This window comes from Bufo gargarizans, chromosome 8 (genome assembly GCF_014858855.1).
Source record: "Bufo gargarizans isolate SCDJY-AF-19 chromosome 8, ASM1485885v1, whole genome shotgun sequence".
Classification (NCBI taxonomy): domain Eukaryota; kingdom Metazoa; phylum Chordata; class Amphibia; order Anura; family Bufonidae; genus Bufo; species Bufo gargarizans.
Window position 1 is genome coordinate 68,130,950 of NC_058087.1, and position 27,786 is coordinate 68,158,735.

At 47.8% G+C, this 27,786-nt stretch overlaps 1 protein-coding gene across 1 annotated transcript in view; it reads left to right on the forward strand.

Annotated features, from left to right (window-relative positions):
* Positions 1–368: 368 nt before the first annotated feature.
* Positions 369–27,786, forward strand: part of UBE2G2 (ubiquitin conjugating enzyme E2 G2) — a 64,274-nt gene continuing 36,856 nt past the window's right edge. The window contains exon 1 of the mRNA XM_044303431.1: positions 369–488. Coding sequence (XP_044159366.1) covers positions 446–488 — 43 coding nt within the window. The 5' untranslated portion in view covers positions 369–445. The remainder of the gene's footprint in view (positions 489–27,786) is intronic.

Sequence of the window (27,786 nt, forward strand, 5' to 3'; positions counted from 1 at the left end):
GAGCTGGAATGGAGCCGGTACACACAATTAATATAATTTATAAACTCTTTTATTATTTTAATACTTTCTCTTGCCTTAAGGGTCTATTAAAAAAAAAAACTTGTAACAACCTCCCAGAGGACACCTGAGTGATTTCCATGTACTTTTATACACTATTACTTCCTATTTAGCGCTAAACAGACGTTCTCTCAACAGACATTCACTAAAGACACACACGTTCCTCCGGTTCTCGCGCTATTTATGTCCTAACGCGGTCAAATCCCAAAGGCCGCGGCTCTCCAGTCCCTTTACCGCACGCGCAGGGATTCACCGCTTTCACCCCCGCGCCTGCGCAGATGATGTGCGTAGACTGCGCATGCGCGGAGGGACTACGGCTCTTTGACGTGTCCCGGAAGCAGATTCGGGAATTTCCGTAAACAAACAACGGAGCGACCTGGTTCCGGTGATGGCGGGGACTGCACTTAAACGGCTTATGGCCGAATATAAACGTGAGTTGTGTAGGAACATTAGGTGGTAGCCAGAGCTATAATACATAGACGGAGGTATTTCTACACACGTGGCACACGTTACCAGTCCTGTCACACCGAAGACTGTGACAGTACCTCTCCTTACTGGGAGTACTGACCTGTGTACTAATTCCAGTATCCCCGTATATTGTGTATTATTGGCTTCTTGTCAGTCACTATTAAAGGGGTATTCTCCTTTCTCTGTCACATTCAAGTCAGTGGGATTGGGCAGCAATACCAAGCACAGCCACTATGTAGTGTGTGGCGCTGTGTTTGGTTTGCTGTGAGGAGGTGGCAGCCCTCATCGGAGTGCTTCAGCATTTTTTTCAAATAGCTGATCAGCAGGGGTGCCGGGTGTTGGTCCCTCACCGGCAGGGGTGCACCTAGCCTTTCTACTGCCTGAGGTGACAATTGAAACAGCCCAACAATTGTAATAATTCTCTGCCAAAGAGCACTTAAAGGGGTTGTCCCATCTCAGACAATAGGGGACATATGGCTAGGATATGCCCCCCATTGTCTGATAGGTGCGGGTCCCACCGCTGAGACCCGCACCTATATCAAGAGCGGGGCACCACAAGGGAAGTAGGGCGCACTGCGCATGCGCAGCTGCCCTCAATTCATTTCTATGGGGCCGCTGAAAATAGCCGAGCCACCTGGCTCGGCTATTTCCGTTGGCCCCATAGAAATGAATGGGAGCCGGGGCTGCGCATGCGCTGTATGCTCCCATTCACTTGTATGGGAACAGCGATTGGTGGTGGATGGACCCTGGAAATTCTGGGGTCCTCCAGCCACAGCTCTTCCCGCTCCGTTCTTGTTAAAGGGGCGGGTCCCAGCAATGGGACCCGCACCTATGAGACAATAGGGGCATATTCTAGCGATATGCCCCCATTGTCCGAGATGGGAATACCCCTTTAAAGGAGTTGTCTGGGTTCAGAGCTGAACCAGGACATATCCCCATTTTCACCCAGGCAGCCCCCTTCCTGACTTGAGCATTGGAGCAGTTCATGCTCCGATGCTCTCCTTTGCCCTGCGCTAAATCGCGCAGGGCAAAGGCATTTTCTGGAGTTCCGGTGACGAACCGGGCTCTCCATAGGGCTGCCAGACGGAGGCTTCCGGCCAGCAGTGAGCCCGGTGACGTCACCGGCACTGATGGACGGGCTTTAGCGCCAGGGCAGCGCTAGAGCCCTCCCATCAGAGCTGGTGATGTCACTGAACACACTGCTGGGCGGAAGCCTCCGCCTGGCAGCCCTATGGAGAGCCCGGTTCGTCACCGGAACTCCTGAAAATGCGGGCAAAAGGAGGGCATCCGAGCATGAAATGCTCTGATGCTAACAGGGGGGCTGCCTGGGTGAAAATGGGGATATCTCCTGGCTCATCTCTGAACCCGGGCAACCCCTTTAATAGTAATAGTGCCCCTATCATGTCCCCACTGTGCCCATACTAGTAGCCATGTTCTCCATAGTCCCCCCGTAGTAATAAAACTCACCATAATGCCCCCTGTAGTAATAATTCTTATAATGTGTGACAGTAGAAAAATTCCTCCTTAGGCCTCATGCACGTGACCGTGCAGTTTTTTGTGGTCCGCAAATTGCGGATCCGCAAAACACGGAAGCCGCCCGTGTGCCTTCCTCAATTTGGCCATTGTAGAAATGTTTATTCTTGTCCGCAAAACAGACAAGAATAGGGCATGTTCTATTTTATTTTTTTGCGGGGCCGCAGAACAGAGCAAGAGATGCGGACAGCACACGGAGTGCTGTCCGCATCTTTTGCGGCCCCATTGAAGTGAATGGGTCCGCATCCGAGCCCCAAAAACTGCGGCTTGGATGCGGATCAAAACAGCGGTTGTGTGCATGAGGCCTTATAATGTGAGCCAGTACAAAAAAATGCTCCTGATGTGTGCCAGTACAAAAAATACTTCCTCCTAGTGCCCCAGTAGAGCCAATGTCCTTGTAGGGCCCCCATAACATGTGCCAATGCCCCATACTGTGTGCCAGTATAAAAAATACCTCCAATAGAGCCAGTGTCCCCATAGTGTCCACCATAATGCGTGCCAGTATAAAACACCCCTATACAGTGCCCCAGTAGAAGCTCCTCTTCCCCCCTTCCCCATAGTCCCCCTGTAATGTGTGCCAGTATATAATGCCCCTATATGGTGACCCCAGTAGATACCCCCAATGGTGATCCTCTCCCCCCTTCCCCCATAGTGCCCCCTATAATGTGTGCCAGGCTATAATGCCCCCCAGTAGATGACCCCATGGTGCTCCTCTTTCCCTTTCTCCATATTGGCCAATCACATGGTGTCAAATAGAAAAAAAAAAAACTCATATACAGTCAGGTCCATAAATATTGGGACATCGACACAATTCTAACATGTTTGGCTCTATACACCACTACAATGGATTTGAAATGAAACAAACAAGATATGCTTTACCTGCAGACTGTCAGCTTTAATTTGAGGGTATTTACATCCAAATCAGGTGAACGGTTTAGGAATTACAACAGTTTGCATATGTGCCTCCCACTTGTTAAGGGACCAAAAGTAATGGGTCAATTGGCTTCTCAGCTGTTCCATGGCCAGGTGTGTGTTATTCCCTCATTATCCCAATTACAGTGAGCAGATAAAAAGTCCAGAGTTCATTTCACGTGTGCTATTTGCATTTGGAATCTGTTGCTGTCAACTCTCAAGATGAGATCCAAAGAGCTGTCACTATCAGTGAAGCAAGCCATCATTAGGCTGAAAAAACACAACAAACCCATCAGAGAGATGGCAAAAACATTAGGCCTGGCCAAAACAACTGTTTGGAACATTCTTAAAAAGAAGGAACGCACCGGTGAGCTCAGCAACACCAAAAGACCCGGAAGACCACGGAAAACAACTGTGGTGGATAACCGAAGAATTTTTTCCCTGGTGAAGAAAACACCCTTCACAACAGTTGGCCAGATCAAGAACACTCTCCAGAAGGTAGGTGTATGTGTGTCAAAGTCAACAATCAAGAGTAGGGATGTCCCGATACCAGTATCGGTATCGGGGCCGATACCGGACATTTGCATGAGTACTTGTACTTGTGCAAATGTCGCCGATAACTCAAGGGCCCAGAACAGCGGTGGTGGCGGCTTGTCCCATCTTTTTCCGGGCGGCGGTGGTGCTGCTCCCAGCTGATCGGCGTGTGGACGGGACTTCTTTGCGGCGGTGTTTTAAGTCCCATGTCGACTACGCACAGACCTGGGGATGGCAGCAGATATTATCCACCTGGGGACGTGCTGGCTCGGCAGCGGCAGGAGGAGGCCGCCCCTGGCTGGGGTTCTGGATATTACCCTCACGGAGTCAGGGGACTGCAAGAAGCTGGGCCGGAGGTGGAGAGATGTCAGGAGCTGCCGGAGCCCAGGTACTGCAGTCCATTCTTATGTCTGCCAGCCACATCTGAGTCTGAGAAAGCTGGGTGACGGCCAATATGGCCGCCTCTCATCCAGAGCAGGAGTGGGAGGAGCTGGCATTGAGAACTTCAGGGAAAGTGGCTGACAACCCCTGTGACTGCTGTGATGCTGTCTGCTGTGGTTGTCACCAAGGAGCTACCAGACTCGGACCACTCGTACAGTCTGTGACTACACAGTCCCCTTCATTATGCTAGCGTCGGATCTGCTTGCCGGATCCATCGAAACGTATACCAACTGATGGCATTTTTCAGACGGATCAGGATCCTGATCAGTCTTACAAATGCATTGAAATGCTGGATCCGATCCGCCTTTGTGGTGTCATCCGGAAAAACGGATCTGGCATTACTTTTTTTTCTAATTTTTTGCGGTCTGACCGCAATGCCGGATCCGTTTTGCCGGAACACTGGCACTGGGAGGAAGTTAAAGCCACTTCCTCCCAGGTGCATCTGCATGGGAAGGATTGCAGCAGGCCAGGTGGGTATGGTGCATGAAATGGAGGAGAAATTCAGTTAATTTCTCTCCATTTCATGTTAAAACAGACAAACAATTAATAATAAAATAAGGTTGGGGGGGATGGGCATATAAGTGATCCCCAACCAGTGTGCCTCCACTACAACTGTGCAGGCATGCTGGGAGTTGTAGTTTTGTCACTTTTGCAACAGCTGGAGGCACGCTGGTTGGGAAACACTGGCCCATTCTCTCCCTTCATGTGCCCATTCCCCTCCTTATATGCCAGTGTTTCCCAATCAGTGTGCCTCCAGCTGTTGCAAAACTACACCTCCCAGCATGCCCAGACAGCCTTTGGCTGGGAGTTGTAGTTTTGCAACAGCTGGAGGCACATTGGTTGGGAAACACTGTTATATGCCCATTTATTAACCCTTGTACAAAGGAAAAGTAAAGCAGTTATCCATAGCAACCAAATTCCAGCTTAAATTTTTTTCATTGCTATCAGCAACTGCGTCGCGGTTTCTTTGTACAAGGTTTGTAAATGAAACTAGAATTTGCTGTAAAAACATTACCACACCATAATTGGTATCGGTGAGTACTTAAATAAAAGTATCGGTACTCGTACTTGGTCTTAGAAAAATGGTATCGTGACATCCCTAATCAAGAGAAGACTTCACCAGAGTGAATACAGAGGGTTCACCACAAGATGTAAACTATCGTTGAGCCTCAAAAACAGGAAGGCCAGATTAGAGTTTGCCAAACGACATCTAAAAAAGCCTTCACAGTTCTGGAACAACATCCTATGGACAGATGAGACCAAGATCAACTTGTACCAGAGTAATGGGAAGAGAAGAGTATGGAGAAGGAAAGGAACTGCTCATGATCCTAAGCATACCACCTCATCAGTGAAGCATGGTGGTGGTAGTGTCATGGCGCGGGCATGTATGGCTGCCAATGGAACTAGTTCTCTTGTATTTATTGATGATGTGACTGCTGACAAAAGCAGCAGGATGAATTCTGAAGTGTGTCGGGCAATATTATCTGCTCATATTCAGCCAAATGCTTCAACCGAAGAGTTTTTTTTAAGAGAAAGAAGTGGATTGTTATGCAATGGCCAAGTCAATCACCTGACCTGAATCCGATTGAGCATGCATTTCACTTGCTGAAGGGAAAATGCCCCAAGAACAAGCATGAACTGAAGATAGTTGCAGTAGAGGCCTGGCAGAGCATCACCAGGGATGAAAGCCAGCGTCTGGTGATGTCTATGCGTTCCAGACTTCAGGCTGTAATTGACTGGAAAGGATTTGCAACCAAGTGTTAAAAAGTAAAAGTTTGATTTATGATTATTATTCTGTCCCATTACTTTTGGTTCCTTAACAAGTGGGAGGCACATATGCAAACTGTTGTAATCCCTACACCGTTCACCTGATTTAGATGTAAATCCCCTCAAATTAAAGCTGACAGTCTGCAGTTAAAGCATATCTTGTTCGTTTCATTTCAAATCCATTGTGGTGGTGTATAGTAGGGATCGACCGATATTGATTTTTTAGGGCCGATACCGATAATTTGTGAACTTTCAGGCCGATAGCCGATAATTTATACCGATATTCTGGGAATTTTCATTTTTGAAAAAAAAAAAAAAATTCCCACAAATCTGCTGAAAATTAATGTTTATTGTTAATGTGTATTTTTTTTTTTTTTTGTAAATCTTTCTTTTTCATTTATATTTAATATTTTGGAGTTTTTATTATTTTTTTTGTAACTTTTTTTTTTTAACTAACTTTTAGCCCCCTTAGGGACTAGAACCCTTGTCCTATTCACCCTGATAGAGCTCTATCAGGGTGAATAGGAGCTCACACTGTCCCTGCTGCTGTGTGCTTTGTGCACACAGCAGCATGGAGCTTATCATGGCAGCCAGGGCTTCAATAGCGTCCTGGCTGCCATGGTAACCGATCGGAACCCCAGCATTACACTGCTGGGGCTCCGATCGGAGGAGCAGAGGAGAGGGGATCCTGTGGGGGGGGGGGGGGCGCACTGCGACTGGGGTGGGGGGGAGGGGGGGCGCACCACTGCTTAATACTGGGGGGGAGGGGGGGCGCACTGCGCCACCAATGTCTGATACTGGGGGGCTTGGGGGGCGCACTGCGCCACCAATGAAGCTTAATCTCTAATTTATTCATATACAGGAGGCGGGAGCTGGCTGCAGGATCACATAGCCGGCTCCCGACCTCTATGAGCTGTAGCTGCGATCCGCGGCACCTGAGGAGTTAACTACCGCAGATCGCAGCTACCGCTCATAGAGGCCGGGAGCCGGCTATGTGATTCTGCAGCTCCCGCCTCCTGTATATGAATGAATGATAGATTAATCTTCATTGGTGGAGCAGTGGCCATAGCTCCTCCCCTCCTCCTGTCCCCTGTACTTTCATTGGCTGGAGCGGCAGCAGCAGCACAGGGGGAGGAGACACTGCTTCCTTCTCCCCTGTGCTGCTGCTGAGGGAAAGCGGAGAGCGCTGACAGCAGCGCGATCTGTGTTCCCCATACACTATCGGAATATCGGCAAAATAAATGCCGATACCGATAGTGTTCAAAATCCTGAATATCGGCCGATAATATCGGTAAATCCGATAATCGGTCGATCCCTAGTGTATAGAGCCAAAAATGTTAGAAATGTGTCGATGTCCCAATATTTATGGACCTGACTGTACTTACCTCAATGTGGTGCAGGCCTCTTCCGGCCTGTGTCCCACGCTGTATGCTGCTTAGCTCAGGTGGTGGAATGATGATGTCATCGCGCCACCTGCTCTGGCCTTTGATAGTCTACAGACACTAGGCGTGAAGCCTGTCAGAGGGAACAGCGGGGCTAGCAGACCTCACTCCCGTGCCACGTTGCAGAATCCTGAGGACGGCGAAACAGTTGAATATAGAGAGATGAGCGCATAGAATGGCCCTGCCGCTGCCCCCCACTCCTTTCCAGGGCATCGCCGCCTGAGGCGATCGCCTCACCTCGCCTAATTGGCGGTGTGGATCTGCTCACTGATCATATATTGATTACCTATACTGAGGATAGGCCTTCATAATTGTACTCATGGAAAACCCCTTTAACATCTGTGTGCAAACTAGGGCTGCACGATATGGGAATTTTGTGCGATTGCGATTAGGGCCCTAAAAATTGCGATAATGATATGTGATGCGATATTTTAAAGGAATTGTGCTAGAGGTCTATTTGCTTGGATTTTCCCATATGAGCCGCTGACGCGGCTGGGTATGACATAGTTATGGGGGATCTGTGGATGACGCTGTTATATGGTGGATCAGTGGAGGACGCTGTTATATGGTGGATCAGTGGAGGACGCTGTTATTTGGGGGATCAGTGGAGGACGCTGTTATATGGGGGATCAGTGGAGGACGCTGTTATATGGGGGATCAGTGGAGGACGCTGTTATATGGGGGATCAGTGGAGGACGCTGTTATATGGGGGATCAGTGGAGGACGCTGTTATATGGGGGATCAGTGGAGGACGCTGTTATATGGGGGATCAGTGGAGGACGCTGTTATATGGGGGATCAGTGGAGGACGCTGTTATATGGGGGATCAGTGGAGGACGCTGTTATATGGGGGATCAGTGGAGGACGCTGTTATATGGGGGATCAGTGGAGGACGCTGTTATATGGGGGATCAGTGGAGGACGCTGTTATATGGGGGATCAGTGGAGGGCGCTGTTATATGGGGATCAGTGGAGGGCGCTGTTATATGGGGGATCAGTGGAGGGCGCTGTTATATGGGGGATCAGTGGAGGGCGCTGTTATATGGGGGATCAGTGGAGGGCGCTGTTATATGGGGGATCAGTGGAGGGCGCTGTTATATGGGGGATCAGTGGAGGGCGCTGTTATATGGGGGATCAGTGGAGGGCGCTGTTATATGGGGGATCAGTGGAGGGCGCTGTTATATGGTGGATCAGTGGAGGACGCTGTTATATGGTGGATCAGTGGAGGACGCTGTTATATGGGGGATCAGTGGAGGACGCTGTTATATGGGGGATCAGTGGAGGACGCTGTTATATGGGGGATCAGTGGAGGACGCTGTTATATGGGGGATCAGTGGAGGACGCTGTTATATGGGGGATCTGTGGAGGACGCTGTTATATGGGGGATCTGTGGAGGACGCTGTTATATGGGGGATCTGTGGAGGACGCTGTTATATGGGGGATCTGTGGAGGACGCTGTTATATGGGGGATCTGTGGAGGGCGCTGTTATATGGGGGATCTGTGGAGGACGCTGTTATATGGGGGATCTGTGGAGGACGCTGTTATATGGGGGATCTGTGGAGGGCGCTGTTATATGGGGGATCTGTGGAGGGCGCTGTTATATGGGGGATCTGTGGAGGGCGCTGTTATATGGGGGATCTGTGGAGGGCGCTGTTATATGGGGGATCTGTGGAGGGCGCTGTTATATGGTGGATCTGTGGAGGGCGCTGTTATATGGTGGATCTGTGGAGGGCGCTGTTATATGGTGGATCTGTGGAGGGCGCTGTTATATGGTGGATCTGTGGAGGACGCTGTTATATGGGGGATCTGTGGAGGGCGCTGTTATATGGGGGATCTGTGGAGGACACTTATGGGGGACCTGTGGATGGCACTGTTATAGGGGATGTGTGGAGGACACGTAGGGCCATGAAGGGGGCCAGCTTAAGACATATAGCATCTTATGCTGGTCCCCCTCATGTGTCCTAAACTGGGCACATAACTGCCTTTTGCATGTAAAGTGTTTTACTAGTGTGTGTGTGGGTGAAACAATCTCTCTCCTAACAGGTCCGGCCTCTGTACTCACTATGAATGCAATGCACTGCAGCGAGCTGGCCGGCCGGCGCGTGACTGACGTCACTTAGTAACGCTTCTGCTTCCTGCTTCCCTTTTATATATAATCGCGGCATTTTCCGGTCGGCCATATCGCATTTGCCGATTATCGCGATTCGATTATTTTTTCGATTTATCGTGCAGCCCTAGTGCAAACCAGATTTCTTTGTGGAACGTGTGCGGACCCATTCATTTAAAAAAAAAATAGAACATGCCTTATTCACGGACAAGAAAAGGCATTTCTGTTCTAGCGCTGGCCATGTGCGAACACAAAACGCACGTGTCCGGTGTACGTGTTTTGCGGACCGCAAAACAGTTGCGGATGTGTGAATGGACTCTAATTGACCATTTGCAGATAATGAAGATGGTGAAATCCGCAGCAATTGCCGCATAAAAAAAAAAAAACATGAAACTCATGCAGATTTTTTTTTTCGGATTCTTGTGTATTTTCTGCTTCAAAAAAAGCCTAAAGGTGTTTTAATTGCAGGACGGGTTATCGGTGTATGATAAGTGGGCGTTCCATGTGACCCCTGCCTGTCTGCAGAATGGAGGGGCGGCCCTTGCAGTACACAGTAGGGTTGTCATGATACCAACAACATTTTGATTCGGTTTCGATACCATAAAAAGTATTGTGATATTCGATACCACACAAAAAAAAAGCAGCTTGCATTTCGCATTTTATGGAACGTCCGGCCTAGGGCTGCAGTAAACGAATATTTTTGTAATCGAGTATTCTATCGATTATATTTCTCGATTCATCGAGTAATCTAATAAGAAAAAGCTACTTAAAATAACGTACGTAATTAGGTATGTATAAAGTTATTGGTTTAGAGAGGGGTTAATGAAGGCACCTCCAAGGTGCTTCCATTAACCCCTCCAAACCAATAACTTTATACATGCCCATTGGGTTTGGAGGGGTTAATGGAAGCACCTTGGCATTAGGCATGTATAACGTTATTGGTTTGAAGAGGTTAATGAAAGCACCTTGGAGGTGCCTTCATTAACCCCTCTCTAAACCAATAACTTTATACATACCAAGGTGGTGCCTGCAGCCTCCATTAACCACTCTCTCTCCATCTCCCTGCCCCCAGCCTCTGATCTGCCTCCCTGCCCCCAGCCTCTGATCTGCCTCCCTGCCCCCAGCCTCTGATCTGCCTCCCTGCCCCCAGCCTCTGATCTGCCTCCCCCCTCCAGCCTCTGATCTGCCTCCCCCCTCCAGCCTCTGATCTGCCTCCCCCCTCCAGCCTCTGATCTGCCTCCCCCCTCCAGCCTCTGATCTGCCTCCCCCCTCCAGCCTCTGATCTGCCTCCCCCCTCCAGCCTCTGATCTGCCTCCCCCCTCCAGCCTCTGATCTGCCTCCCCCCCTCCTGCCTCTGATCTGCCTCCCCCCTCCAGCCTCTGATCTGCCTCCCCCCCTCCAGCCTCTGATCTGCCTCCCCCCCTCCAGCCTCTGATCTGCCTCCCCCCTCCAGCCTCTGATCTGCCTCCCCACCTCCAGCCTCTGATCTGCCTCCCCACCTCCAGCCTCTGATCTGCCTCCCCACCTCCAGCCTCTGATCTGCCTCCCCACCTCCAGCCTCTGATCTGCCTCCCCACCTCCAGCCTCTGATCTGCCTCCCCACCTCCAGCCTCTGATCTGCCTCCCCACCTCCAGCCTCTGATCTGCCTCCCCCAGCCTCTGATCTGCCTCCCCCCCAGCCTCTGATCTGCCTCCCCCCCAGCCTCTGATCTGCCTCCCCCCCAGCCTCTGATCTGCCTCCCCCCAGCCTCTGATCTGCCTCCCCCCCAGCCTCTGATCTGCCTCCCCCCCAGCCTCTGATCTGCCTCCCCCCCAGCCTCTGATCTGCCTCCCCCCCAGCCTCTGATCTGCCTCCCCCCCCCTCCCCCCAGCCTCTGATCTGCCTCCCCCCAGCCTCTGATCTGCCCCCCCCCCCCATCATTGGTGGCAGTTTGCAGTTCCGATCGGAGCCCCAGCAGTGTAATGCTGGGGCTCCAATCGGTTACCATGGCAGCCAGGAGTCACGCTACTGAAGCCCTGGCTGCCATGGTATGTTAGTGAGCAGAGAGCAGCGCATTATACTCACGTGCGCTGTGGCCGCCGGTCGCTCCTTCTCATAGGTCTGTGCGGCGCATTGCTAATGCTGTAAGCATTAGCAATCCGCCGCACAGACAGAAGAAGGAGTGACCGGCGGCCACAGCGCACGTGAGTATAATGCGCTGCTCTCTGCTCACTAACATACCATGACAGCCAGGACTTCAGTAGCTTCCTGGCTGCCATGGTAACCGAACGGAGCCCCAGCATTACACTGCTGGGGCTCCGATCGGAACTGCAAACTGCCACCAATGATGGGGGGGGGGGGGGAGGAGGGGGACCCTGCGGGATATGGCCGGCAAATTCATTGGTAGTGCAGTGGCCACAGTCCCTCCCCTCCTCCTCCTACTCTGTCCTCATTGGTGTTCAGCGGCAGCCGCGCACAGTGGGGAGGGAGAGACTCCCTCCTCCCCCCGCTGTGCCGGCCGGCTCAGTCCTGCCTCTCTGGCCTCCGGAGGACACGGAAGCGGTGAGCGAGACGCTTAATTTCACTCCCGCTCCGTGATCACGTGGTGTAAACGATTCCTCGATGCAGGGAAACTGCATCGATGAATTTTTTGACTCGATTTAATCGAGTTATTCGAATAATCGTTTCAGCCCTAGTCCGGCCTGTAATAGAACAGTCCTATCCTTTTTTTGGGCAAGGTGACAAAAAATGTTGAATCACGCGATTTTTAATATTTAATTTTTTTTGTTACGCCGTTCACCGCATAGGAGATATTTTTTAATATTTTGGGGACTTTTCGGATGTGGCAATATGTAATATGTTTATTTATTGTTTATATGTAAAATTGGGAAAGGGGGTAATTATTATTATTATTATTTTTTACTTTTTATTAATTAACTATTTCCCCCTTAGGGGCTAGAACCTGGGATCTTTTCATCCCTTGTCCTATTCACTAGGGATCGACTGATATAGATTTTTTTTTAGAGCCGATGCCGATAATCTGTGAACTTTCAGGCCGATAGCCGATATTTTATATCTCATAATATATTTTATATTAGTTGGTAGTCACTGAGGTGGTGGAAATTTGCATTTGGCACTAGTATATTATAAATGTAAATTATAAATTAATAAAGCCCTTAGCTGGTAGTCAATTTATATTTTACATTTATAATATACCTGTGCCAAATGCCATTTTTCACACCATCCCCCCCCCCCTCCTCACTGACTTTATTAACCCCTATCAGACCTCAGATCAGACCTTTTATTAACCCCTATCAGACCTGAGATGAATAGAATAAAAAACTCCTCACCTCTCCTGCGCCGCTGATCCTCTTCATTTCCGGGTCTGGCGTCTCGCTCCCCTGTGTTCTCTGACCCACGCTGCACTACGTCCTGACGCTGTACAGGGTCAGGACAGTGCAGCGCGGGCCCCATCAAAGAAGACCAGGGAGGGTGATTATCGAAAGCGCTTGCTGCGCTTCTTCCCCACTCCCGGCACCCGATGCATAATAGAAACGCTCACTAGTATTCGCTTTATACGCATTATCGGTATATCGGCAAGGTTAGATGCCGATACTGATAATGTACAAAATCCTGAATATCGCCCGATAATATCGGTACTTCCGATAATCGGTCGATCCCTACTATTCACCCTGATAGAGCTCTATTAGGGTGAATAGATCTTCACACTCGCCCTGCTGCCCTGTGCATAGTGCACACAGCAGCAGGGAGCCGACTATGGCAGCCAGGGCTTCAGTAGCGTCCTGGTTGCAATTGTAACCGATCAGAGACCCAGGATTACACTGCTGGGGCTCCGATCAGAAGCTGCCATTGCACCACCGATGAGGAGGAGGTGAGGGGACCCAGTGGCCACTGCCACCAATGACTTTACTACTGGGTGGTGGGGGGGGGGGGCGGCGCACTGTGCCATCAATGTTTCTAATACTGGGGGAAGGGGGGGCGCACTTTGCCACCAATGAAGATAACTCGCCCATTAATTCAAATACAGGAGGCGACCTCTGACAGGGAGCTGCGATCCACGGCAGTTAAAGGGGTTGTTCGGGTTGAGAGCTAACCCGGACATACCTCCATTTTCACCCAGGCAGCTTTCCTGACTTGAGCATCGGAGCAGTTCATATTCCAATGCTCTCATTTGCCCTGCGCTAGATTGCTCAGGGCAAAGGCATTTTCAGCGGTTCCGGTGACGAACCGGGCTCTCCACGAGGCTGCCAGGAACCCCGGTGGCGTCACTGGAACTGATGGGAGGGCTTCAGCGCTGCGCTAGCCAGTAAAATGGCTAGGGCAGCGCTAAAGCACGCCCATCAGAGCCGGTGACATCGCCAAACACACTGCCGGGGCGGAAGTGTCCACCCAGCAGTGTGTTATTGTAAACAAGCTCTGAACCTGGACAACCCCTTTAACCCCTCAGATGCCGCACCTGAGGGGTTAACTGCCGCGGATCGCAGCGCCTTGTCATAGAGGTCGGGTGCTGGCTACATAAGTCTGCAACTGGCACCCACCTCCTGTATTTGAATTAACGGGTGAGTTATCTTCATTGGTGGTGCAGTTGCCACAGCCCCTCCCCTCCTCTTCCCCTCTGTCTTCTCATTGGTGGCAGCGGCACAGGGGGAGGGAGAGACTTTTTCCTTTTCCCCTGTGCCGCTGAGCGAACATGGCGCGCGCTGAGAGAAGTGCGTGCCATGTTCTCTGATATTAGGCTGCGCTATCGGTAAAAGGGGAATCCATACCGGTACAAAAGTATCGATAATTCGATACCTGGTGCAACCCTAGTACACAGCACAGTGCTGTCCGAGTCTGGCACTGCAACTCAGCCCTTTTCCTACCGTGCAAAAATGTGCAAGCCGTAATGATATCTGACAATGTGAATAGGCCTTTAGTCTGTGATATTACAATCCGGAAACAAAGTGATACTCAAGTGCGTTCCGATCCCTCAAAAATGTTTCTGGATTTCCTGAACAGGATCAATGAAAGTGTGCACACAAGGAAAGGCACAGAAGCGTGGTGTGACTGGGGTTTAGTAGAGTAAGGCCTCACGCCAACAACTATATGTATTTGGCGTTCTGCAAAATACAGATAAAGCACGAGTTGCATCCACTTTTTTTTGCGGAGCCATGGACTTCAGTGGGTCCGTGGTCTGCAAAATGATAGAACATGTCCTATACTCTGACGCAAATTGCAGAACAGAAGAAAACTGGAATTCAATTAGGCTTTGTAATCTTCTTATACTTTTAAAGATCAGCCATGTTGGAACCTTTCCTCTGCTGAGCATGCCAGCCACTAGGAATCTGATTGTATTTTGGTCATGTTGCATCACCTTTGGGGAGTGCCCGTCCAAACCCATGTTTAAGGTTTGGTTATAACATGTATGACCTTGATTTGCTCAGCAAAACAATTGGTCTGGAAGGCAGAGACTATACAGTAATTGTAGTGGATTATAATTAAAATATAAACTCCTGGAATTTGCAGCTTTTTACCACTAGATGGAGACAGCACCCCACTGAGAATGTAACCGTCTTATGTGCCGATGGACTACTCGGAGGGACAATCTTAAAAGGACCATCTTGTGTTAGAGAAGAAGACTTCAAATGTAATTTGGCCTTCAAACAGAATTTGATGGCAGAATGAGTTCTACAAGCTCTCCTGCTATTCAGAGATATGTAGATTGGACGGGGCTGGACAAGTTACTGATAACTTCATCTGAGCCTTGTTAACAAGACCCAGAGATGCCAGGATCATTGATGTGACGTTTTCCTCAACCATTTCTAGAAATCTCTAGGCAGTTTTCGGTTTATAAAGTATGACATCATTTATAGGCTATAAGATTTGATATATGATCTACTTTTTCCCTGTGAAACAGCGCCACTCTGGACCATAGGCTGTATCTGGCATCTCTGCTCAGCCAAGTTTAAAAGAGTTTTCTGAGATTGTAAAGGAGTTGTCTGGGCTTTTCCTATTGATATTCTATCCTCGTTGATCAGCTGTTTGAGGAGACGACGTGCGCACATGCCGTCTCCCTTCTCTCTTTCTGCTCACTGCTGTATGTCTATGGAACAGAAGCAGCAGACAGAAAGAGAGAAGGGAGACGGCAGATTCGCGCTGTGCACGCCGTCTCCCCATACAGCCGATCGCCGGGGAGGGGGGGGGGGGGGGAGGGCAGGTGTCAGAGAAGACATGGAAGTGCGACTGCTGCCAGAGATGGAGAGGTAAGAGAAGTTTTTTTATTTTATTCTGATCTGAGGTCTGATGGTTCTGGCAAGGAAGTCTGACATTGAGGTCTGATCGGAGGTCTGATGGGTGGGTCTCACAATGAGGGCTGATAAAAAAGTGTTGGGGTTCTGACATTGAGGACTAATGGGGTGCTGACATTGAGGGCTGTTATGGGGGTCTGATCCGATGTCCTGATATGGGGGTCTGATGAAAAAAATTTTTTTCTTATTTTCCTCCTCTGAAACCTGGGGTCTTATCATCGGGTGCATCTTATAAAGGGAAAAATACAGTATTTCTGGATAGGGTAATGGAGAAAATTCCATTACCCTTTACAAATTGCAATCTGATGATTGCATGTTGTGATCTATTAGGCCCCTTTCACATGGGCGAGTTTTCCGCGCGGGTGCAATGCGTGAGTTGAACGCATTGCATCCGCACTGAATCCGGACCCATTCATTTCTATAGGGCTGTGCACATGAACGGTGATTTTCACGCATCACTTGTGCGTTGCGTGAAAATCCCAGCAAGCTCTATTTTGTGCGTTTTTCACGCAAAGCAGGCCCCATAGAAGTGAATGGGGCTGCGTGAAAATCGCAAGCATCCGCAAGCAAGTGCGGATGCGGTACGATTTTCACGCACGGTTGCTAGGAGACGATCGGTATGGGGACCCGATCATTATTATTTCCCCTTATAATATGGTTATAAGGGAAAATAATAGCATTCTTAATACAGAATGCATAGTACAATAGGGCTGGAGGGGTTAAAAAAAAAGAAAACATTTTTTTAACTCTCCTTAATCAACTTGTTCGCGCATCCGGCATCTGATGGATCATCTGACGGACCATGTGATGAGCGTAGTGATGTCATCAAAGGTCCTATTCCTCACAGAACAAGACAGAAGAGATGCCGGATGCGCGAACAAGCGGATTAAGGTGAGTTCAATTTTTTATTTTTTAACCCCTCCAGCGCTATTTTACTATGCATTCTGTATTCAGAATGCTATTATTTTCCCTTATAACCATGTTATAAGGGAAAATAATACAATCTACAGAACCCCGATCCCAAACCTGAACTTCTGTGAAGAAGTTCGGGTCTGGGTACCACATTCAGTTTTTTATCACGCGCGTGCAAAACGCATTGCACCCGCGCCATAAAAACTGAACAACGGAACACAATCGCAGTCAAAACTGACTTCAATTGCGTACCTACTCGCGCAGGTTTTCCGCAACGCATCCTGACCTTATCCGGACACGCTCGTGTGAAAGAGGCCTTAAGGACCTAAAAAAAATAAGTAAAAAAAACCCTAAAAAATAAAGTTTTAAAAAATATAAAAAAAATGTAAAACATAAAAATTCTAATCACTTTCCCTTTCCCCAAAATCAAAATACTTAAACAATAAAAATAAATATCATGGGCATCGCTGAGTGCGGAAACACGTGTACTATTAACATTTTTTTTAAAAAAGTATCTCATGATGAATGGGGTAACGAAAAAAACTGGCCGATTTTTGCAGTTTTTTTCATCACTTTACCTCCCAATAAAATTGATTTAAAAAGTGATCAAAAGTCAGACACAACCAAAAATGGTATTAACAGAAACTATAGATCATCCCGATTATTGGATTTACCGATATTATCGGCCGATATTCAGGATTTTGAACACTATCGGTATCAGCATTTATTTTGCCGATATTCCGATAGTGTATTGGGAACACAGATCGCGCTGCTGACAGCGCTCTCCGTGTTCCCTCAGCAGCAGCACAGGGGAGAAGGAGCAGTGTCTCCTCCCCCTGTGCTGCTGCTGCCGCTCCAGCCAATGAAAGGACAGGGGACAAGAGGAGGGGAGGAGCTATGGTCACTGCGCCACCAATGAAGCTTAATCTCACATTCATTCATATACAGGAGGCGGGAGCTGCAGGATCACATAGCCGGCTCCCGGCCTCTATGAGCTGTAGCTGCGATCTGCAGTAGTTAACTCCTCAGGTGCCGCGGATCGAAGCTACCGCTCATAGAGGTCGGGAGCCGGCTATGTGATTCTGCAGCTCCCGCCTCCTGTATATGAATAAATTAGAGATTAAGCTTCATTGGTGGCGCAGTGCGCCCCCCCCCCCCAAGCCCCCCAGTATCAGACATTGGTGGCGCAGTGCGCCCCCCCCCCCCAGTATTAAGCATTGGTGGCGCAGTGCGCCTCCCCCCAAGCCCCCCCAGTATTAAGCATTGGTGGCGCAGTGCGCCCCCCTCCCCCCCAGTATTAAGCAGTGGTGGCGCATAGGGCCCCCCCACCCCAGTCGCAGTGCGCCCCCCACAGGATTCCCTCTCCCCTGCTCCTCCGATCGGAGCCCCAGCAGTGTAATGCTGGGGCTCCGATCGGTTACCATGGCAGCCAGGACGCTATTGAAGCCCTGGCTGCCATGGTAAGCTCCATGCTGCTGTGTGCACAAAGCACAGAGCAGCAGGGACAGTGTGAGCTCCTATTCACCCTGATAGATCTCTATCAGGGTGAATAGGACAAGGGTTCTAGTCCCTAAGGGGGCTAAAAGTTAGTTAAAAAACAAAAAGTAAAAAAAAAAGTATTAAATATAAATGAAAAATAAAGATTTACAAAAAAAATAAAATACACATTAACAATAAACATTAATTTTCAGCAGATTTGTGGGAATTTTTATTATTTTTCAAAAATGAAAATTCCCAGAATATCGGTATAAATTATCGGCTATCGGCCTCAAAGTTCACAAATTATCGGTATCGGCCCTAAAAAATCAATATCGGTCGATCCCTAGTCCTGTCCTATTTTTTTGGGGGGATAAGATGACTAAAAAAATGGCGAATCACGTGTTTTTATTTTTAATTTTTTTCTGTTACGGCATTCACCACATAGGAGATATGTAATATGTTATTTATTTATTGTTATATATATATATTATATGTAAAACTGATAAAGAGGGTGTTTTATACTTTAATATTTTTACTTTTTATTTAATAACTATTTCCCCCTTAGGGGCTTAGAACCTAGGATATTTTAATCCTTTGTCCTATTCACCTGATGGCAGGGTGGTCTGATGAGTTTTTATAAAGGAAAACAGTCTAATAATTAATTTTTTCTTTATTAGAGTACTCGATTAATCGTAAAAATCGATAGAATACTCGATTACTAAAATAATCGTTTACTGCAGCCCTAGTGCACACAGCAGCAGGGAGCTTATCATGGCAGCCAGGGCTTCAGTAGTGTCCTGGCTGCCATGGAAACCGATCGGAGCCCCAGGATTACACTGCTGGGGCTCTTATCACAACTGCCACTGCACCACCAATGAGGAGGAGGGGAGGGGACTCTGTGGCCACTGCCACCAATGATTATAATAAATACTGAGGGGGTTGGGTGGGGGGTCGTCGATGCACTGCTCCATCAATGACTTTAATACTGGGGTGGGGTGGGCGCACTGCACCACCAATGACGATAGTTATAACGTTTAATACAAATACAGGAGGCGGGTGCCGGCGGCAGAATCGCATAGCTGGCACCTGACCTCCATGACAGGGAGCTGCGATCAACAACAGTTAACCCCTCAGAGTTTTCACATGTAAAGTCCATTTATTTAATCGTTATGCAGTGTCCACCACAGATCCCCCATAAAGGCTCATGCACACGACGTATGTATTTTGTGGTCCGAAAAAAACTAATCCGAAAAAAATACGGATGACGTCCGTGTGCATTCCGTATTTTGCGTAACGGAACTGCTGGTCCCTAATAGAACAGTACTATCCTTGTCCGTGATGTGGACAATAATAGGACATGTTCTATCATTTTGCGGAACGGACATACGGAAACGGAATGCACACCGGGTAACTTCCGTTTTTTTCTGCGGACCCATTGAAATGAATAGTTCGGCATACGGTCCGCAAAAAAAAAATATGGAACAGACACGGAAAGAAAATACGTTCATGTGCATGAGACCTAACAGTGTGTCCTCCACGGAGCCCCCCATAGCAGTGTGTCCTCCACGGAGCCCCCCATAGCAGTGTGTCCTCCACGGAGCCCCCCATAGCAGTGTGTCCTCCACGGAGCCCCCCATAGCAGTGTGTCCTCCACGGATCACCATTAGTACAAAACCTACTAAAAGCACACCTTTTGGTTCAAAGTATTTATTTCTTATTCTCCTCCTTAAAAACTAGGTGCGTCTTATAATGCAAAAAATACATTTTTTTTTAATGTTTTTCTACTTTTGCACAACAAAAATTAATTTTATTTTTATTTTTTTTAAGAAGAAAATGTATTTGCACCACTGTATACCAAGACCCATAATTTTTTGATATTTTTTTTTGAGGGCTTGAGTGCGGGATGGCTTGTAGTTTTCATTGGTATTATTTTGGGGCAGGGTTCCCCAACTCCAGTCCTCAGGGCCCACTTGCCGGTCAGGATTTAGGAGTATCTCACAGAATGAATACCTGTGGGACATCCTGATGGATGGACACTAATTATATCAAAGAAAAAAATGTGGGGGGTTCAGCCCGCACAACCCTATGCAGGTGCACATTGCTATGGCGAAATCCACATACAAACGCAAAAACACAAATGCAATGGCACTCTGCAACCAGCACTCTGCCCTGCCTCTATCCTGGATGTTGAATGAGGCATTAGTGTACATTTTGGCCAAAGCGTAATAAGCCACTCGCCACGTCAAGGTCGCCTCTATGAGTGGTCCCTAACACTAGTTCCTACCTGTTATGGGCCATGACAGCCACACAAAGTCCAGGGAGTGTAGGTACAGCATGCACGCCAGGCACACTCTGCTTTTAACCCTGTCCGGTGCCATAACAGCTTCCATCGGATCCAGGGATGCAAGTACCAACATGCATGCTGAGCCCACTATATACTTCTCCTGGAGCCAAATGGCTACTGGTAGGCGCTATAAAAGCAGACTCCGTTTTATACCGACTTTAAAACCAGCCTCCAGGACAGACTAACTGGTCAGGTGTGCATGGCTGCATGGAGATCGCCACGCCTCCAATATATAACACAGCTAATTATATCAGCTGCCCAATACTAAGGAAATCCTGAAAACATGACCGGCAGGTGGGCCTTGAGAACTGGAGTTGAGGACCACTGTTTTGGGGCACATAATACTTTTTGATTGCTTTTATTGGTTTTTTTTGGTGGCGAATAAGCAAAAGGCAGCAATTCTGTTGTGTAGTGCAGATCGTTAGACCCACGTCGATACCAAATATGTGGAGATTTTTTTTTTTTTTTTTTTTTTCAATTGAAAAGCGTTTTTTGTGGAATTTTTTTATTAATTTTTTTAACTTTTTTTTTAACCATTACATTTTCCACAAGGGGATTGTAATAGGTGATCTTTTGATCGCTTCTAAAATTCATTGCATTATTCCTATAGTGCAGTGCATTTTAATGTCAGTGCTATACTGACATTCACCAGCAGGGTACGCCAGAGAGGCGCAGCCTGCTGGGAAACATTGGAGGCAGGCCTGGGGCACTGACTTCAGCCCCCCGGAATCTCATTTGCAGGGTGCCAGTGGGAGAACGAGGCAGTCTGCTCCCTTTGTAACTTCTTACATGCCCCGAACGCTATTGCCCACAGGTGTCTCATATGAGAGCAAAGCCCCAGCTTTCTGCTGCACAGGAGACCTGTGCTTTGCTTAGACTGGGCCGCTGTAAAAGACGGTGGCCCAGCCTGAGGACCCTTAGTGGCAGATGTTAAAAGACTTATTGCTGTCACTAAGGGGTTAAGGAACTAGAGATAATGGATACAGAGCAGTTCTCTGCTGGATACGCAATACAACCGGCCGACACCCCCATAGAACTGCCTATTCTGCAATTGCGGACAATAATAGGACATGTTCTATTTTTTTTTTCCGGCGCTGCGGACCGGAAGATCGGGGGCGACCTCTCCTGCTTCGCCGCCACTCATCAGGTCCAGTGGTCTCTTCTGCAGTCGCACTCCCTGATCTTCTCTGTGCCCCCACGTGCAGCGTCAGGTCATGGTGTGCACACTACGTCCTGATGCTGTACGCAGCCAGGACAGTGCAGCGCGGTGCCCAGAGAAGATCAGGCAGAGAGAGGGGAGTATCGGCAGCACTTCGCTCCCTGTGACTCCTGCATACTAGGCAGCACTTCCACAAAGGAAGCGCTCACTTGTATTCGCTTTATTAGACGCATTGCCATTTTCTCCCAACTTTTGGGGGGAAAAATGTGTGTCTTATAAAGCGGAAAATTCGCTAAGTAGAATGCAGTATTAAAAAAATGCCCCCAAAAGGTGTCCATAGCCTTTAACCACTTCAACCCCCCTAGCTGAAACACCCTTAATGACCAGGCCACTTTTTACACTTCTGCACTACACTTCTTTCACGGTTTATTGCTCGGTCATGCAACTTACCACCCAAATTAATTTTACCTCCTTTTCTTCTCACTAATAGAGCTTTCATTTGGTGGTATTTCATTGCTGCTGACATTTTTACTTTTTTTGTTATTAAGGTCGAATGCACACGGCCGTTGTTCACGTGTGCATTCGGCCTAATCGAAATGTAACGATTATTTTTAAAAAAAAGACATTTTTCACTTTCTGTTGTAAATTTTTTTTAAAAAAACGACATCCATATATAAATTTTTCTCTAAATTTATTGTTCTACATGTCTTTGATAAAAAAAAAATGTTTGGGTAAAAGTTATAGCGTTTACAAACTATGGTACAAAAATGTGAATTTCCGCTTTTTGAAGCAGCTCTGACTTTCTGAGCACCTGTCATGTTTCCTGAGGTTCTACAATGCCCAGACAGTAGAAACACCCCACAAATGACCCCATTTCGGAAAGTAGACACCCTAAGGTATTCACTGATGGGCATAGTGAGTTCATAGAACTTTTTATTTTTTTGTCACAAGTTAGCGGAAAATGATGATTTTTTTCTTTTTTTTCTTACAAAGTCTCATATTCCACTAACTTGTGACAAAAAATAAAAACTTCCATGAACTCACTATGCCCATTACGAAATACCTTGGGGTGTCTTCTTTCCAAAATGGGGTCACTTGTGGGGTAGTTATACTGCCCTGGCATTCTAGGGGCCCTAATGTGTGGTAAGTAGTTTGAAATCAAAATGTGTAAAAAATGACCTGTGAAATCCTAAAGGTGCTCTTTGGAATGTGGGCCCCATTGCCCACCTAGGCTGCAAAAAAGTGTCACACATCTGGTATCGCCGTACTCAGGAGAAGTTGGGAAATGTGTTTTGGGGTGTCTTTTTACATATACCCATGCTGGGTGAGAGAAATATCTCGGCAAAAGACAACTTTTCCCATTTTTTTCATACAAAGTTGGCATTTGACCAAGATATTTATCTCACCCAGCATGGGTATATGTAAAATGACACCCCAAAACACATTGCCCAACTTCTCCTGAGTACGGCGATACCACATGTGTGACACCTTTTTGCAGCCTAGGTGGGCAAAGGGGCCCAAATTCCTTTTATGAGGGCATTTTTAGACATTTGGATCCCAGACTTCTTCTCACGCTTTCGGGCCCCTAAAATGCTAGGGCAGTATAAATACCCCACATGTGACCCCATTTTGGAAAGAAGACACCCCAAGGTATTCAATGAGGGGCATGGCGAGTTCATAGAAATTTATTTATTTTTGGCACAAGTTAGCGGAAATTTTTTTTTTTTTGTATTTTCTCACAAAGTCTCCCTTTCCGCTAACTTGGGACAAAAATTTCAATCTTTCATGGACTCAATATGCCGCTCACGGAATACCTTGGGGTGTCTTCTTTCCGAAATGGGGTCACATGTGGGGTATTTATACTGCCCTGGCATTTTAGGGGCCCTAAAGCGTGAGAAGAAGTCTGGAATATAAATGTCGAAAAAAAAATACGCATTTGGATTCCGTGAGGGGTATGGTGAGTTCATGTGAGATTTTATTTTTTGACACAAGTTAGTTGAATATGAGACTTTGTAAGAAAAACAAAACAAAAAAAAAAAAAAAAATTTCCGCTAACTTGGGCCAAAAAAAATGTCTGAATGGAGCCTTACATGGGGGTGATCAGGGAGTCTATATGGGTGATCACTCCCCTGTAAGGCTCCATTCAGAGGTCCGTATGTGTTTTGCGGATCCACGGATCGGATCCGCAAAACACATACGGACATCTGAATGGAGCCTTACAGGGGGGTGATCAATAACAGGGGGGTGATCACCCCATATAGACTCCCTGATCACCCCCCTGTCATTGATCACCCCCCTGTAAGGCTCCATTCAGACGTCCGTATGATTTTTACAGATCCACGGATACATGGATCGGATCCGCAAAACACATACGGACGTCTGAATGGAGCCTTACAGGGGGGTGATCAATGACAGGGGGGTGATCAGGGAGTCTATATGGGGTTATCACCCCCCTGTAAGGCTCCATTCAGACGTCCGTATGTGTTTTGCGGATCCGATCCATGTATCCGTGGATCCGTAGAAATCATACGGACGTCTAAATGGAGCCTTACAGGGGGGTGATCAATGACAGAGGGGTGATCAATGACAGGGGGGTGATAAGGGGTTAATAAGTGACAGGGGGGGGTGTAGTGTAGTGGTGTTTGGTGCTACTTATTACAGAGCTGCCCGTGTCCTCTGGTGGTCGATCCAAGCAAAAGGGACCACTAGAGGACCAGGTAGCAGGTATATTAGACGCTGTTATCAACACAGCGTCTAATATACCTGTTAGGGGTTAAAAAAATCGCATCTCCAGCCTGCCAGCGAACGATCGCCGCTGGCAGGCTGGAGATCCACTCGCTGACCTTCCCATCCTGTGTGCACGCGTTCACAGGAAATCTCGCGTCTCACGAGATGACGCATATATGCGTGACTGTGCGCAGAGCTGCCGCCTCCGGACCGCGATCCTTCGTTAGGCGATCCGGAGGCGGTTAAAGGGGTTGTCCAGGATTAGAAAAACATGACTGCTTTCTTTCAGAAATAGTGCTGCATCTTCATGACTTTGGCATGTAGTATATATGATTGCCTGAAGAGGGAGCCACAACACAGTTCCAGTCTCAAGTGTAATGTGCCTATTTTTTGTTCTTCTCTAACCTCCTATGTAGAGCTGAAACGATTACTCGATTGAATCCAGTAATTTTACACACAAAATCCTTGATGCAAATGTTTTGCATCAAGGATTTGTTTGTGTCATGTGACCATGGAGCGGGAGTGAAGCGCTTGCTATTACTCACCACTCCGTGGTCACCTACCGACCCTCACCGCGCTGCACTTTCATCCTGACACAATGTCAGGACATAGTGCACGTAAGCGCGCACTATGACCTGTCGCTGTATGCAGCGTGCAGAGAAGAGGATGAGCTGTGGAGCGGCACCCCTACAGGATGATAGGTCAGTATTTTATTTCACTGGCGCTGGGGACATGGCTAGGAGGGGGAGATGGTGGCGCTGGGGGGCAGCTGATGGCACGAGGGGGGGCTGATGTGTTTTTATAAAGAAAAAATGTTCTTTTCATTAGTTTTTTGTTAGTAGAGTACTCGATTAATCGTTGGATTAATTGATAGAATACTCGATTACAAAAATAGTCGATAGCTGCAACCCTAGTCCTATGAATACTTTACTCTTGCATTGTTTACTATGTTCTTCGGTCCAGACTGATCTCTCCCTGATCATACGTAATGTGATCTAAGGCTGTATTCACACGTCCGCAATGTGTTTTGCGGATACACGGAGACACGGATCCGCAAAACACGGAAAGCGGCAATGTGCTTTCCGCATTTTGCGGACCGCACATTGCCGACATAATAGAATATGCCTGTTCTTGTCCGCAATTGCGGACAAGAATAGGACATGTTCTATTTTTTTGCGGAAACGGAAGCACGGATGCGGAAGTGCGGATCCGCAAATGTGGATGCGGACAGCACATTCCATCCCCATAGAGAATGAATTGGTCCGCACCCTTTCCGCAAAATTGCAGAAAGGATGCGGACCCATTTTGCGGACGTGTGAATGGAGCCTAAGACGGTGTCTCGTCCAGAATCTTCTGGGTCATAAGTTTAATGTTGTCCTCAAAGCAGAAACAAGTGGTGAATAGGTGGCATTGTATTGATCATTACTGAGTGACGTGTTTTGTGAGTCATCGGACTTCCATCACCCTCCACAGCATGTTCTGGAGCACCAGAGCTCACGCCTCTGTAAACAAGAGCTCAAGCTGTACTGAAGGTATATACGTCTTGTACATCTATATGGGCACAAACCCCCCACTGCTCACTCCTTATACCACATCCTAATAAATGCCGGTGACACAGGGGTGTATTCACCCCATTAATGTCTCCCTGTTGACATGTCTTCATGGCCACATTTATCTTGACCTGTGTGAACGTGCTCCTTTTCTCTCTTTCTGTAAGTGTTCCTTGTAATGGAGCAACTTTGATATATTAGTGCATTTTACATAGTTCGTGATGTCTCCTCTCTAAATCCATCAGGATTACTACCAATAAATTGGACAAAATGGATGACCCCAATTTGCACCTTATTTGTGCTCACTAAAGGGGTATTTTCGCTAGAATCCATCCTCTATGCACAGAAGAGAGGTTAACTATTAAGCCTCATTCACACGTCAGTCTTCTCCACGGACAGCACACGTCTCCATTCATTTCAATGTGTGTGTTCACACATCAGTGTTTTAGCACGGATGCATACTCTATTTTGTCCGTGTTCACGGATCCATCATGCCCATTATAGTCTATGGGTCCACGAAAGCCACGGATGCCATCCGTGTTGCATCAGTGTTTCATGGATCATTAGGAAGAGATGCTTTTAAAATTATTTTTCAGCTGTTCAGTGTCAGTGAAACACAGATGGCACACGGACAGCAAAAAACTGACCCAACACGGATCCTTCACAGACAGCTTCATGGAGGCATCACTGACCACCTTCTCATGGATTTGAGCACGGACACGGACGTGTGAATGAGGCATTAGATTAGTGAGGGTCCCACCCAGAGACCTCTCTACATTTTTTTCTAGAAGAGGAAAAATACTCCCCTATTTTTAGCCAAGGAGGAGTATGAAAGTTGCAGTAACTCAAATAAACAATACATATGCCTACATGATAAAGGGGTTGTCCTGACATTTATATTGATGACCTGTTGACGCCCAGCACCACCGCTGATCAGCTTTTTGAAGAGGATGCAACGCTCCATGCTAACGCTGCTTCCTGGTTATTACACTACATGTCATCTGTGGTGCAGTGTAATTACAATGGCGGACTATAATGGGGACAGGCGGAGATCCGGCAGCAACCTGGCAAACATGCCAAGAATCAGCCAGATGAAAACCGGGTTGCAGCCCGATCTCTGTCAGGTTGTTCCCAGCCGAAACAGCCTGCCGGATCTATCATAAAAGCAAACATGACACAGCCCGCACTGCTCTGAAATTAATACACTTCAGACTGAACAGGCATCTATGACGCTTGTACAGGCATTATTACGATCTTTGCCTTCATCAGTCTGATTGTTATTCCCTGTCCCGTGGGGACCCTGTACACCAGGGCTTGACAAATTTCCTTGGAATCTAGGAGCCAGCTAAAAAAGTTAGGAGCCAGGCGGAGCCGCGTCATAAAGCCCCCAGTAGATTCCCCCATAGTGCTCCCCCCCCCCCCACTTCTCCATAGAGCCCATATATACCATGTTACATATGCAGTGTACATGTGCTGTATAGTATGGTATATGCAGTATACAGGACCATGATATATGTACAGTATATGACTGACATTCAGTGTACGTGCTGTATACTGTTACATACGCAGTATACAGGACCATGATATATGTACAGTATATGACTGACATTCAGTGTACGTGCTGTATACTGTGTTACATACGCAGTATACAGGACCATGATATATGTACAGTATATGACTGACATTCAGTGTACGTGCTGTATACTGTGTTACATACGCAGTATACAGGACCATGATATATGTACAGTATATAGGACTATGGCATACAGTGTACATGTGCTGACACCTCAGGCTCCTGCCTCACTTGGATGAGAGTAGTAGTAATTTGCACTGGAGGCGTGTAAGTTACCTGCAGGTGAACCTGAGAGCCACGAGGAGGGCGCAGGTCAGCGCTATGGCCCCCGCACAGCAGGTCAGGCCTCCGGCCCATCAGACACAGCAGCTGCTTAACGTGCTGCCAGGCCAGACTCTGCATTCCGCTTATAGAGCACATGGGTGGCCCGAGCCCGCTGGGGGCAGGGCGGCGCTTCTCCTCATCACGTCTGTCACAGTGGACTTCCGCGGCGT